The sequence below is a fragment of the Empidonax traillii genome, unplaced genomic scaffold, assembly GCF_003031625.1.
Source record: "Empidonax traillii isolate 1590-97213 ecotype Southwest subspecies unplaced genomic scaffold, ASM303162v1 scaffold2009:size68799, whole genome shotgun sequence".
Classification (NCBI taxonomy): domain Eukaryota; kingdom Metazoa; phylum Chordata; class Aves; order Passeriformes; family Tyrannidae; genus Empidonax; species Empidonax traillii.
Window position 1 is genome coordinate 17,216 of NW_020957202.1, and position 14,493 is coordinate 31,708.

At 52.1% G+C, this 14,493-nt stretch overlaps 1 protein-coding gene across 1 annotated transcript; it reads left to right on the forward strand.

The window, feature by feature from the left end:
- The first annotated feature begins 6,049 nt into the window (after nt 1-6,049).
- LOC114071410 (exocyst complex component 6B-like) lies at nt 6,050-13,703 on the forward strand. The gene is made up of 3 exons (XM_027909237.1): nt 6,050-6,151; nt 9,373-9,485; nt 13,480-13,703. Exons 1-3 carry the CDS (start codon nt 6,050-6,052, stop codon nt 13,604-13,606), a joined length of 342 nt encoding a protein of 113 aa, XP_027765038.1. The 3' UTR covers nt 13,607-13,703.
- The last annotated feature ends 790 nt before the right edge of the window (nt 13,704-14,493 follow it).

Consider the following 14,493-nt stretch of genomic DNA (forward strand, 5'->3'; position numbering starts at 1 on the left):
AACAGCACAGGAGCTGCTCTGTCTCCCTCCTATTCCTGTTTCTCCATGGATGGGAACCAGGCCCACAACAAATCATCTCTGTGGGGACAGGGAATGGCTGGAGCTGTGCCAGGGCAGGCTCAGGGTGGATCTCAGCAGAAGGTTCTTCCCCCAGAGGGTGGTTGGCACTGCCCAGGCTCCCCAGGGCAGTGGGCACAGCCCCAAGGCTGCCAGAGCTGCAGGAGGGTTGGGATGATCCTCTGGGGCACAGAGTGGGACTCTTGGGGCTGGGCCTGTGCAGGGCTGAGGGTTGGGCTGGATGGCCCTTGGGGGTCCCTTCCAGCTCAGATCAGTGCCTGCCCCTCCTCTTCTCCTCGTGAGGATGTTGAAGACCCCAGTGGGGTGTCCCCTCAGTCTCTCCAGGCTGAGCAGACCAAGCAGTGCCCTCATCACCCACCCTTCCCAAACCCCCATCTCCCATCTTGCTCCTCGACCCATCCGAGGTTTCCCTGCTCCTCCTCCTCCTCCTCCCGACCGTTCCGGCGCGCTCTTCCCGGCGCTCCCACCGCTCCCCCTGCCCGAGGAGAGCGGGAGGAAGCCCCGATAATGCTCATTAAATTTATAGCCACGTCGTGCTGTAATGTTTAATCAAGGTTACGTGACTGCGCTGCCGCGCCGGGGACAAGTTCAATGCAAGGTGAATCTTGTCTGAGATAATCTGAAAGTTCATCCGGAGGTGAAGGCAGCGGCAGCTTCTCATAGCCCGGCCGGGGTGAGCAAGAGGTCACCTCCTCTTGCTTTTTTGCCTTTTTTTTTTTTTTTTTAGCCACTTTTTTTAACGTGTAAACAAAAGAAAAAAAACGCGACTTCTCCGAGCGCTTGGCGTCGGCCGAGGGACGGGCAGGAAGGACAAGTGCGGGGCGGTGGCGTTGGTGCCCGTGGGGCTCGGGGAAGGTGATGCTGCAGGACTGAAGCCAGGTATCCCGCAGGTCCCTCGAACTACCAGAGGATGGGGAGCATCAGCCCCTCCCAGAGCTTTCTGGCTGCTCCGTCGACGAATTGGGAGTGTTTTCCCCCCTGGAAAAGTGGCATCAAAGCGTTTGTTTTTTTTTCCTCCCCTTTGGTACAATGCTGGACGTGGTTTTATTTGGGGAGCTGTTGCTTTTCTCCCCTCTCAACCCCCTTTCCCTTGTTTAGGGGGTTTTGTGGGGTTTTTGTGCTCGTGTTAACTCTTCCCTTCCCAAAGGATCCTGACTCGCCGCTGTGATACTGGGATTTCTCATGTCATTCCTTAGCATTTTCACTGGAAAATCTTTCTTCTTTCTGATTTTGAAGTGTGGGTCAGGCAGGGCAAGTCAGATAAATCCAGGAGGCTGGACACACCTGGAATACAGCAGTGGGAAGGAACTCCCATATCCACGAGATACCTGAACATGGAGCCACCACCTCCCAGGCACGGAGCTGGGGGGTCTTCTACCTTCAGCAAACCCACCTTTTCCTGCCTGAAACCCCTTCAGAAATGCCTCTAACAATAACCATCTCCAAGCTGAGCGTTTTCCAAGCATCACATCCCAAATTCAGCCCCCGTAACATTGGGTGTTGACCTTGGAGAATTCATCCTTGCTGGGAGCAGGGATGGATGGATGCAGCTCCTGGATGTGTCTGAGCTGGAGCAGCTACTGGGGGGCTGCTTCTAAAGGAGACATCATTTCTTTGGGAATGAATCCCCCTTTTGTGATGGCTAAATGGAAAAGCAAAGTGTTATTCAATAGCAGTCCCTCTGGAACTGCTCTTCCGAGGCTCTTTCATTTCTCTTGGCTCCTGCCCAGTATTGTCCTCGTGTCCTACCAGATTGTAGGGTCTGGAGGGTGGAACTGCTGCCTTGCAAACTTGTGAACCTGCCTGGAGAATCTGATGAGTCCACATAATTATTTTGAGGAGTGCAAATTGGCCACCAGACCCAGCAGGGCAGAGTTTCCTTTTGTTCCCGTGGCCATTCATAAAATCCCCCCGGGCGGGCGGTTATCGCTGGAAAGGCCGGATTTTATCCCACTGGGTTTGCACCAAATCATTTTCATGCCTCGGTTTTTGGGGGTTTGTTTTTGGTTTTTTTGTTTTTTTTTTTTCCCCTCCCCAAGTGCTTTGCCACGAGCAGAGAAACTTGGGATTTCCCTAGAATTTGGTTCAGCTTTCCCTACGGGCAGATATCCAGGGAACGAGTAAAGCCGCGGTCCTGCACCGGCAAAACCAGGTGGACGTGAACGGGGCTGGCAGGGACTTTCCAGCCACCTCAGGGACTGTCACCCCAACAGGATGTGCTGATCCTCAGCTCGTGGGGCTGTTTTGCTTCACTTCTCTCGAAGCCCAGCAACCTTTCGAGGCTCCTTCATGTGGTTTCGTGTGGCAGGGTGGGAGGAGAAGGTGGATTCCTCAGTTTAACCCAAAAGGGAGGGTTGTTTTTTTTTTTTGTTGAAGGCACAGAAGTGAGTTACAGCCAGAAACGTTTGTAAGGTAGAATTGTGTTAGGGTTTTAACAAGAACAAACACCTTCTGAAAGGGTAGAAAAGACAACCGGTGGAATTCCAGCGGTGCTTCAAAGCAGGTGGAAAGCCGGAGGTTTTCCTCCTCATAAACTGTGAACGCTCGCAGATGGAAAACCGGGAGATCTCTCTGTGCACACAGCGCAGGCAAAGAGCTTTCTGGAGCCCTTCCTGCTGGAATTCTGATGTCAGGAATACAAAAACCTATAAACAGGCAATAATGTGAATCTGAAAATAATCCAGACTGGACAGATTGGGGCTCTGTTGGTCTCAGACCTCTCTCTGTTACATACTGTCCTGTCTGCCATAAATCCTCCCAGATTCCTCTCATGTTTTTTTTCCAAGAACTGTTTGACTTTTGCAGATATAAAGAGGGGGAAAAAGGAAAAAAAAAAAAAAAGATTAAATTGCTGCCTTAGCTTGTAAAATCAGTCGAGTTAAATGAGGAACTTGGATAGGGTTCTTTTCTGAATGCTCTTAGGTGAGTGTTCAGGAGAAAGGACATCCCTGGGTGGGACATCTTCCCAGGAGTCCCTGTGAGGGTTGTGCCTTCACAGAGAGGTCCAAGCAGGCCGGACAGAACTCTCTGATCTGTAGTAACTCCTGGAAAGCCAGGGCTGGTGAGCCCCTGAGAGCAGATTAAACCTTCCCTGTGCTCTGTGTGTGGATCCCTCAAACTGAACATTCTCCAAGCTGGGCATCACCAGTTTATTGCTCCCACCCTGCCCCCCCAACCAATGCAAAGGACACTCAAACACAGAGCAAATCTTCATTTCCAGGGAAATCAGTGACAAATCTGCTCCTGTTTTCACTTAGCCCACAGTTTTGCCCTCCATGTCTTTCACAATCAAAGGAACCAGCACGATGTTCCAGTTGCCGGTGCCTTTTTCTTCTGGGCACCACTATTGTCCAAACCCACGTCTCCCCGTGGCCTCCAATATTTCTTTCCCTTTCAGTAGTGCTTTCCCACGAGGAATAATTGAAACCTCACCAAAACAAATGATTTGGAATGGCCTTGTCTGTGGCTGCTGATGTTGGAAGCTCCTTGGGCTTTTGTGCTCCGCAACAATTCCCAGCTGGCTGGTGGAAGGGGCTGCTCAGCCAGTGGTGGGGTGGGTTGTGGGCAGGCTTAGGCACGGGCAAACTGGAAATTCCCACTGGTTTTCTGTAGTTTTTGGTGTTTTACGAAAGTATCCAGCAGGATCGGGTCATACCTGGTTGTTTTCTGGTCCCACTGGGAGCACCTTGTCCCTTCCCACAAGTGGAACAGGGGCAGGACTCGAGTGCTGATTTACTCTGAGGCTCTTGTTGTCACCTTCATGGAAGGAGCTGGGGTGTTAAATCACTGAAATTAGCTTTTTAAAGGAAAGATCTCAGCAAGTTTGTAAGCTCCTGGTGTGACCTCTTACCGGCACGGCTGCTTTGTGGCAGGTGTCGGGTCAGAGGCTGTTCATTCCACGTGCTGCTGCAAAGGCTGTGGAAAAGGAACATCAGGCTCCGAGGCTGTGAGGATTAGAAGGGGTAATAAAGCTTTTGAGAGCTGTTTTCAGCTTGGTTCTGAAAATAATCCCTCCTTCTCCCCCTCAAAAGCGGGAGCAGTCGCTCATGGATGACCCTTAGCAGGTTTCAGGGCAGGAGTGCTCCTTCCAGCTGGGAAAACACCAAACCTGACTTAATCAACTCTTTTCCATGCCCTGGCATCCAGGGGACATAAAACTCATGGTGAAAGCTTGGCTGTAACCCTGTGGTATCGCTGTCCCTTCCAGGTTGATCTGAGTCTCCCAAAAACCCAGTGGGGGCTCCACCACATCCCCAGGGAAGTTGTTCCAGTGAAAGATTGCTCTCACCTTAAGGAATTTCTTTCTTATACTGAAACAAAACCTCTCCTGTTGTAACTTGGGGGCTTTCTGTGTCTTCTCCATGGGGCTCTTTGTGAAGAGGGATCCTTTTTCCTCCTCCTGCTTGTAGCCACCCTCTAAGGACTGGAACTGGAACACTGCGGTGAGGGAATGCCTCTTATGGAACCAAATTCCTTTCAAGGCAGTCACAGCCCCATCCCTGGAACTGTCCAAGGCCAGGTTGGATGGGGCTTGGAGAGACCTGGGCTAGTGGAAGGTGTCTCTGCCCACGGCAGGGGGTGGCACTGGCTGTTCCATAAGGTCCTTTCCCACCCAACCATTCCATAATTCTGCGACTCCGTGACACGGGTGCAAGTGCTGGTGCTGGCTCAGATCTTGTTCCAGGGACTCTGGCAGAGCTTGCAGACCGCATTTTGAATCAGTTGGGGTTCACATTCCATTATTCCTGCCTTGGCTGAGGGGATTTTGCCCAGCTGCAGCTCTGTCCTCTCGTCTCAGGCAGAATACGCTGTCCCGCCTTGCTCTGCATCTGGAGGGAGATGCACAGTCCCTGTTTGCCACCAGCAGGGAGGTTTCAACCGTCCTTTCCCTGGGCTTGGGGTGATGGGCTTGAAAACAAACCTCTGCTTGGATGGAAAGAATGTTTTTGAACGTGATGTTCTGAGGGGAGCGAAAAGGAAGTGGGTTTTGAGGTAGAATTGACGGTTGGACTCGATGACGTTAAAAGGTCTTTTCCAATTCAAATGATTCGGGGTCAAAGATGTTCAAGGTCTTTTCCAATTTAGATGATTCTGTGAGTCTGTGATTCTGTGAAATGGGGAGAAAGTGTTTCTCAACCCCTGCTTAGGAGAGCCTGGGGCAGGGCTGGCAACTGGTTCCCAGTTTAATTCTTTCTTTCTTTCCAGCATTTGCCTCTCTTGAATTCAATTTTCACCATTCGAGGAAAAGTTCATATACCTGTATAAAACCAATTTAAATTTTTTTTTTTTTAAATTTACTATCTTTAATTCATTTACCTTTCTTTTGGCATCGCATTGAAACCATCCCCCCTGTGCCTTCATTTTTCAGAAACGTGCACCTGAACCTCTCCCTGCCCTTGCACGAGACGCTCACGGGAAGCTGCAGCTCCTCAGCCCTGCAGCTTCCTGAGCTCATCCCCCCCTTCAGCATCCTCATGCTCAAAGCTCCTCTTTATTTTTTTCCCCTCCTCTTCTTTTCCCTTTTCCCCCCCAGTGTACGTGCTGTCGAGTTTGATTTATGGCCTTGAAAGGGAGACTCTCGTTTAAAGAATTAATGGTATTTGCATATTTTATTTGGAAACTCCCCCAGCAGACCCTCAGCAGCCCAGGCGGGTTTTTCCTTTCCCTTCTTTTTTTTTTTTTTTTTTTTTTTTTTTTTTTTTTTTTTTTTTTTTTTTTTTTTTTTTTTTGGTGTGTGTGTTTGTCTGGGCCGTTCAGATTTAGCAGCGAGAGGTGAAAAGTTGAAACAGTAAAACCAATAAAACCACATTTATGTGACAGATAAATCGTTCCGAGGCAGCTCTCCCCGAGCCTTCGGGCTTCCTCCTCCCAGCCCTCTCTCCCCTCCGGAGCACGACCCGGAGCGCCGGCGCTGCCCCCGGCAAAGGTGCCGGCCCTGGATATCCTCGGACCTGCCGAGCCGAAAAGATGGATGTGGGCAAACAGTTGGAAAATACACAGGCCATCCGTCACTGTCGGGAGCCAGCCGGGGGCAGTCGGGCTCTCAAGGAGCTCCGGGAAGGTCCAGCTTGAGGTGGGGGCGTTTGGAGTCATGGAATGGTTTGGGTTGGAAAAGAGCTCGAGGATCGTCGAGTCCAGCTGTGCTGCCCAGGCCACAGCCTGACCCACGTCCCTAAGGGCCACATCCACAGGGATTTGAAATCCCTCCAGGGATAGGGATCCACCAGTGCCCTGGGCAGCAGGTTCCTGTGGAGAAATTGTCCTTAATATCCAACCCAAAGCTCCCCTGGCACAGCTGGAGGCCGTTCCCTCTCCTCCTGTCCCTGTTTCCTGGGAGCAGAGCCCGAACCCCCCCGGCTCCCCCCTCCTGTCAGGGATTGCAGAGCCAGAAGGTCCCCCCTGAGCCTCCTTTTCTCCAGGCTGAGCCCCCCCAGCTCCCTCAGCCCCTCCTGCTGCTCCAGCCCCTTCCCAGCTCCGTTCCCTTCCCTGCACACGCTCCAGCCCCTCCGTGTCTCTCTTGTCTGAGGTCCCAGAACTGCCCCCAGAATTCAAGGTGGGGTCTCATCAGCACCAGCACCAGCACAGGCACTGCCCTGGTCCTGCTGCCACACAGGGCTGGTACAATCCAGGTGCCCTTGGCCTTCTTGGCCACCTGGGCTCATGTTCAGCCACTGTTGACCAGCAGCTCCAGGTCACTGGAGTTCCTCTGGCAGTGGGAAGCCATTCCCTGTGTGCTGTCCCTCCATGCCTTGTCCCCAGTCCCTCTCCAGCTCTCCTGGAGCTCCTTTAGGCCCTGCCAGGGGCTCTCAGCTCTCCCTGGAGCCTTCTCTTCTCCAGGGGAACCCCCCCAGCTCTCCCAGCCTGGCTCCAGAGCAGAGGGGCTCCAGCCCTGGCAGCATCTCCGGGGCCTCCTCTGAGCCGCTGAGCCTCTGTCGCTTCCCTGTTTATAACAACTCCCCACATTTCAATCCCACCTTCTCCTAACCCCTTTCTAAACCCTCACCTTTTCGTTTCCCTGCCTCCTTTCACCCCGTTCCACCGGCCCTTTATCCCCGTTCTCCACGAATGGCTACCTGGCCCCCTCGGCGCCTTTTCCACGGCAATCCCTCGTCGCGCTTTGTTCGGGCTCTGCCCGAGGCACGTTCGGCCACCAGCGAGAGGCCTTTGGTGCGTTGTGGGGGGTTCCCATTTAGCCTCTTACAACCATTGCAAGTTCTCCCAGCGGCCGACAAACCCCGCGGGAGGGGCCTTGGCCCCGCCGCTCCCGCCTGAAAGGGGCCTGTGAAATCGCGTTGGAGGTCGCCTCTCGGAGGTGCCCGTCTTGGATAAAACCTCCTGCCAGCCATGTTCAGCCCGGCTTTGGGGTTGACACAATGGCCCCGGCGCACAAAGCCGAGCGGGACCGCGGGCTGGAAAAGGCCTCTTAGGTCCCGGCTAATCCGTCCCCCCCGCCAGCCCGCGGGATTGTTCCCGGCGGCTTGTTTTTCTTTCGCCCTGACCTACATAGTCAAAGAGAATCTTGTTGCACATTTTTGTTTTGTATCTCGAGGTCTCGGAGGAGCTAAATCCCCTTCTTGGCGGGGCAGGGCGCGTTGTTAAACAGCGCCGGAGCCTCCAGGAAAACCATGGAGACGCGGGGACAATGGGCCCTCTATGGTTCCCGGCTTCTCCCGGCTTCTCCCGGCTGCGGTGGTGGGCGCCGGGATGTGCAGAGGCGGGAGATGAAGACGTCCACGCGCTTGGCAGCCCGTCCCCGAATAGAGCGGTCACAGCTGCGCTCCAAGGCGGGATGTTTCGGGAAGGGAGGGGGACAGGCAGAAGATCTTAATTAACCTGGCGAGGTTAATTAACGGTGGAGGTGAAGGCTGCATCCCACGGGTCCCCAGCGGTGTCCGTGCGGGCGGTGAAAGCCACTGAGGGGTGAGGGAAAGACGTGGGAGCTCCTTGCCTGGGTTTTGAGGGAAATAAGGAAATGGAATGGTGTGGGAATTTAGGAAAGCTGGTCTGCGGTTTGCTCGTCCCTCACCTGGTTCCTCTGGGAGCGGTGGGGCACTTGTGGAGCTGACCGGGTGGGAATTTTGGAGGTCTGGAGCTGGGACTGTCACGGTTGGCACGTGGGACTCTATGCAAGGCTAGATGGTGGAGGTGAAGGCTGCATCCCATGGATCCTTGACTGTGTCCATGTGGGCGGGAAAGCCACTGAGGGATGAGGGAAAGACACAGGAGTCTGTTCCAAATAGAGTGGTCAAAGCTGGTCTCCAGGATGGAATGTTTGGGGTGGGGGGAGAAATGAAGCTCTTAATTAACCTGTTTTAGATGGTGGAGGTGAAGGCTCCACCCCATGAACCCTCAGCTGTGTCCGTGGGGGTGGGTGGGAAAGCCGGTGCTCTGAGGGGTGAGGGAAAGACATGGGAGCTCCTGGTTGGGTTTTAAGGAAAATAAGGGTGGGGATGGTGTGGGAAGAGGTCTGTAGTTTGCTCGTCCCTCACCTGGCTCCTCTGGGAGCGGTGGGGCACTTGTGGAGCTGACCAGGTGGGAATTTTGGAGGTCTGGAGCTGGGACTGTCACGGTTGGCACGTGGGACTGTGCAGGGCTGGTTGGATTTCATGATCCCTGTGTGTCCTTTCCAACTCAGCATATCCTGCCATTCTGCAGTTAACCTGCAGTTCTTTTCCTTCCCCCACTGTTGGGCCCGTTGGTTTCTCTTACAAGGGACTGGAAAGCACCTGAGACTCCCAGTCTCTGGTTGTTGCACCCACCCAAAATAAACGCCTGAGTGGGTCCCACACCTCCCATGGGAGTTCTGGGCATTGGAGACGCTCACAGAGCACTTGGAAGGTGCTGAGATGGAACAAGTGTGGTGAGAGAAATCCTGGGGGAATGGTTCAAACAACACCAGGGGTTATCTGGGGACTGAAGAAATTTGTGGTGACTTTGACCCCAAAAGTGTCCTCCTGCCAGGGCTGGGGGTGTCAGGGCTCTGTGGTCCTTCACCTTCTCAGGATGTCCCAGACCTCAAATCCACTACTTCACCCCAAAAACAGAGATAACGGAGTGGGAGTGCACTATAAATTAACACAGTCATGCTTTAATCAGCATTAAATCTTCATAAATTAATAATACTTGGTAATTAAACGTTAGCAGAACAATATTAAGTTAGTTAAACCTTCAAACCTTTTTTGGTGGTTCAACTCCACCCGCCCAGCATCTTCACCAGCTTCCAGATCAACCACCTGCTCCCCTTTTCCAGCTTTTTTCAACCTCCCATCCGTTGTTTTTTTTTTCCTTTTCCAGCTCTTGGATCTGTTCATCCAGTGGGATTGGTCGACGTATTTGGCTGACTACGGGCAACCCACGTGCAAGTACCTGCGTGTGAACCCCACGACTGCCCTGGTCCTGCTGGAAAAGTGAGTGTGGCTCCGCAATCCCGGGAGAGTTTTCAGCCCCCTGTCTTGCTTTGGCAGCTCCTTCCGTGCTGGTGGTGCTGGGATGGAGCAGCTCGGAGAGCAGGAGGCTCCTTGGGATCCAGGGAGCAAAGATTTCACCCCCTGGCTGGACAGGGGGAGCTCAAATGGGAAATTCCTGGTTTATCCCTCTCACCTGAATCCCGGTTTTTTCACCAAAATCCAAGGACTTGGCTGAGGGTCTGTGTTTTTACTTCCCTCCCAAGTAGAGTTTCCCTTGTCTTACAACAAAATTCTGCTGTAAAAGTGGGATCTCAAGCCCCATAATCATTTAAAATTTGCTGCTCTGCAGGCACGAGATATTCTTCCTAATAATATTATATGACCTAAATTATTAATTGTGTTTTTTATATATATATATTATAAATATAATATATATTTAGATATAAAACAATATAATAATATTTTTATGTCTATATATATATATAAAGAAATAGACAAGATACTATTCCAATATCTATTCTAAACCTATCCCAAATTTTGCAGTGTTCAATGCCCTTACCAACAGGATTCAGCTTTTGGTCAGCCCTGAAGTGGTTGGGCAGCTGGACCAGATGATCCTTGGCAGTCCCTTCCAACTGAACATATTCTATTATTATAATTATATTCTATTGTTTCTATTTCTGTTATTTCTACTCCATGTCCCTTCTGCTGGATCCAGGGAGAGGATGGAGTGCTAAAAGCACTGTGGGACAGGGACAGTGTCTTTAGGTGAGCTCCAGGGAGGATCCACTGCTCTGCTGCCCCATCAGACCTCACAGCCGGTGTTCCAGTTGGTGGGACAGAGAGGAGAGACCTGCCAAAAATGATAATTAATAATTGTCCAAGCAGCTCATTCCATGGGTACCCCCCTGCTAAGTCTTGCATGGAGAAGTGGGCAGGATAAAACCGTCATGGAATCATGGAATGGTTTGGTTTGGAAAGGACTTTAAAGTCCAGCTTATTCCACCCCCTGCCACGGGCAGGGACACCTTCCACTATCCCAGGCTGCTCCACCCTGGCCTTGGACACTTCCAGGGATCCAGGGGCAGCCACAGCTTCTCTACCCAACCTGTGCCAGGGCCTGCCCACCCTCCCAGCCAGGAATTCCTTCCCAATATCCCATCTAACCCTGCCCTCCTTTAGCTTAAGGCCATTCCCCCCATCCCATCCATTATGGGAAGGAATCTGAAGGACAGTATTCCTGTATCCAATTCAATTTCTGGAGGAACCCCCCGCTGAAATCACCGGGTTGGCACTTGCACGTCCCTCATCCTTGTGCCATTCCAGGAGCTCTCCCCACTCAGACTTCAGGCCCTTTAGGGGGTCTCTCTGTCCATCACCCACCAGCTCCAGCTGTCCTGAGTGTGCTCCCTGACCTGGGTGCTCCCAGCCCACCTCCCCAGCCCTCGAGGCGGGGCGGAGGGGGGGGGAAATTCCGATCCGCTGGCTCCTTCTGTGACCTGTTCCCATCATTATCTCTTTTCCCAGTGACACATCTCTCCCAGGATACCCCGAGTGTAAGGACTCTGCCTGCTTGGGCTTTCACCCTCACCTTGCAGCGATTGTTTGGTTTAAATGGAGCACTAAACGATGGAAATGCAAACTGCCTTTGAAACGGGGCCCTCGGGGAACTTGGGCGTCTCAAATGCACTAATTAGAGCTAAAAGAGGAGCTTTTACTCCCCTTTCCTTTCCTTTCCTTTTTTTTTTTGATTTTTTTTTTCCTTATAGATTAATTTAAACAAAGCTTGGCTCTGTTAAAGGGGGTGTTTGTTGACAGGGGTGGGGAGGGAGCTGAGCTCTCGCTTTCCCTTCCTTTCACTTCTCCTCCCTGGGCTGACGTTACAGACCCAGGCTGGGCTTGGCCCAGGGCTCCTCTCGGAGAAATGGAACTGTGAATGTGCACAGCACAACCCAAACCCTGCAGGATTCGGGGTCCTGGAGGGAATTTCATTCATTCGTAATATCTGATGGCTTAGTGCTTCTACCTCCACGTGGTGTCCAGAGGGACCAGCAGCTCCCATCCCTCCCTCCCAGACCTTACCAGGCCCTCCTGTGGGTTTGCTGTGGGGTCAGAGCTCCCACTGCGATTCCTTTTTGTCCTGATCTTGGTGGTTTTGTCCACCCAGCTCTCCTCTAATCATTCAAACACTTACCAAGGTTTTCTTGCATAGAACATGGGCTGCTTCAAAAATACTTCATGGACCTGAACAGGTCCCACGGGGTCAGAGATGGCTCAGGATGGGAGGGTTCTCCTGCTCTGAGTTCCCTGCGTGTCACCTGCAGCAGGCAGGGATGGAGAGTGGTGGACACGACACTGGGAGGAGGTTTTTGAAGGCATAAGTTGACTTTCAGCACCTCTGATGTCCCCACATAATCTGGGAGAGCTCTCAGCTCTCCTGGTGAAGCACTTTTTGACCTCTGGAGCTGTTCAGAGCTGTGGAGGTGTCCAAAATTCATGATCCTGGGACAGATCTGACCCGGGCAACTCCAAACTCCTCTTGCCGTCGGCACGGTTGCTCCCTGCTTCTTGCAGGGGAGCAGCTGGAAGACATCTCTGGCTGAAAAAAAAACAGGGAAAATAAAAAACAATCCCTATTTTGCTGAATTAAAGTACTCCTGGCTATCCAGTTACTGTTGGGAAAGCAACTCCCTTGTAATGCTGTGTCTTTGGACATTTACAACTGCAGTAAATTAGCCTTTGGGGTAAAGTTGTTATCCTGGTTTCCAGTTCCAAGCTGGATGTTTTTGGGGAACATTTCAGATTCCCTTTGGCTCTTTTTAGGAAGATTGAAGCATGGAAAACCTTGGATATTTTTTTGTGTAATCGGTTCAATGATTTCAGGAGGTTTGGGCTGTGCTCAGTTAACCCCAAACCCCCCCGGGCTGACCAAGTGCCAACTTCCAGGGAATATCAGTGCTGTGTCCCCGTCACTTTAATCCTTATTTTTGGTCCCCAAAGCAAAAAAACAAAACAAAACAAAACAAAACAAAAAAAAACAAACCAGGATTGTGGGATGCATCCAAAGCCCTCAGCCTCTGCCAGATCTATTTACCCAGAAAATCAGGTTCAAATTGGGGCATTATGGAAGAGCTGAGCCCCGGCCAGTTGGGTGGTGGGAGGTTGGTGCCTTCAGGAGCTGCTCAAGGGTTGATCCTGGTGGGTTGGCTTCCCTTCCCAGCACCCTTGGAATGTTCACCAAGGCCTGGCTCGCCCCAGAAAAAATGCAAAGTGCAGGAACCACCAGTTTTACACGCTGGAGAAAGGTGGAGCTGCACCAGCTTGTCCATCCCACCACCCCCTCTGCTGGGCCCTGGATCTCGGAGACCTCGTGGACACCAGTGCGTTGCTTCAAAAAAACTGGATTCCTTCCTTGAATATCAATAATTTCATAATATAATTATTATCAATTACATATATTTATATAATATATGTATTGTATACATTGGACAACCTGCTCTAGTGGAGGGTGTCCCTGCCCATGGCAAGGGGTTGGAAGCAGATGGTTTTAAGGCCCCTTCCAACTCAAACCATTCCATGTGATTTCCATATAATATTTTAAGCTCACAACTCCAGACCTTTCCAGCCCCCACAAAAACCTCGTGCAACGCACCATTTCAAGTTAAACCCCTTGATTCTGTGGATTGGATGCTCGTTTTTTAAGTCCCTCCTGCCGTGACATCGCTGTCGTGTCCCCACTTCAGAGGGGACCTGTTTGGAGGCAGAGGCTTTGGGGCTTCTTGCAGTTTGTCACTGGAGAGACCCCGTGGTGACACTGGTGGGGATTTGTGGGGTTTGGAGCAAAAACACCAACCGTGCAAAGGCAGAAGGACGCCCCAAAAATGTGATAGAAGTCACTGCAGAGCCTTCAAACTGGGGCACCTCCTCCCCTGAACACTCAGAATTCCCACGTGGCTCCCTCCCTCGTGCCATAACCTGTTTCTGCTCTGCGCAGGATGAGGGACACGAGCAGGAAAAACAACGTTTTTGCCCAGTTCCGGAAGAACGAGCGGGACAAGCAGAAGCTCATCGACACCGTGGCCAAGCAGCTCCGCAGCCTCATCAACAGCCACCACTCCTGAGGGGGCTGGGGGGGACCTTCCTTCCTTCCTTCCTTCCTTCCCAAACCCCCCTGGACTTGGGATTCTTGTTGAAAGAGAATATATGTATTTTTTTATTCACCTGTATATTCCCGGAACCTTCCCCCCCCGCCCTCCTCCCAACCCCCTTTCCCGGTGACAAAACGCTCCTTGTGGAACAATCCCTTTGGGAGAAGAGGCTGGCACTTGGAGGGGGTTTCAGGAGGCTCCTGGGATGAACTCCTGTTTTCTGGGGTTTAGGAAGCCAGAGGAAGCCCTAAAGCCTGAGAGAGAAGCTCACAGCCCGGCTGTTTTCCTGTTGTAGCAGCCAAATTGAAGGGATCATCCTGCCTTCCTTCGGTTATCCGCAAAAAATCCGGAGGGAGGAGCCGTGGTTGGGATTCTTCTCATGGGTCAGAGGAAAGAGAGTCACCCATTAGTGTGTCTTGCCAGCCTGTGCTTTGGATTTAGGTAGGAAAGAGAGACAAAGTGATTTCCCAGTTTTTCTCCTCGTTTTCCCATCTAAGAGCTGGTTTCCACCTTGGCAAAGGGGGATCCCTGGGGATCCCTGGAGCTGCAGCCTTTCCCTGTGTGTCCATGAGCGGCGTGGCCACCCCTGAGCTCCACCACCGGCACCTGCTGGGGTGGAGAAGGGCTGTAGAGCTGCCTGATTAATTAGATATGGAAAGGGAGAGCCAAAGGATAACCCGGCAGGGTGTCCCGTGGAGCCGGATTGGTGCTGGAATTGCAGCGGATCACGTCCATGTTGGGGCAGCAGGAATGGAGGGATGGGGTAAAACTGAGCTCTCCTGATGCCCAGGGCACTGCATTCTGGGGTTTTCCCTCTCTTTTCCATGCTGGTGTCCCATGTTCCCTCTCCTCTTGTTGGT

Coding starts and splice junctions, on each gene's coding strand:
- LOC114071410 (XM_027909237.1), top strand. CDS start 6,050: ATGTGGGCAAACAGTTGGAAAATACACAGGCCATCCGTCACTGTCGGG. Junction 6,152..9,372: donor CCGGGAAGGTCCAGCTTGAG/GTGGGGGCGTTT, acceptor TTCCTTTTCCAG/CTCTTGGATCTGTTCATCCA. Junction 9,486..13,479: donor GCCCTGGTCCTGCTGGAAAA/GTGAGTGTGGCT, acceptor TGCTCTGCGCAG/GATGAGGGACACGAGCAGGA.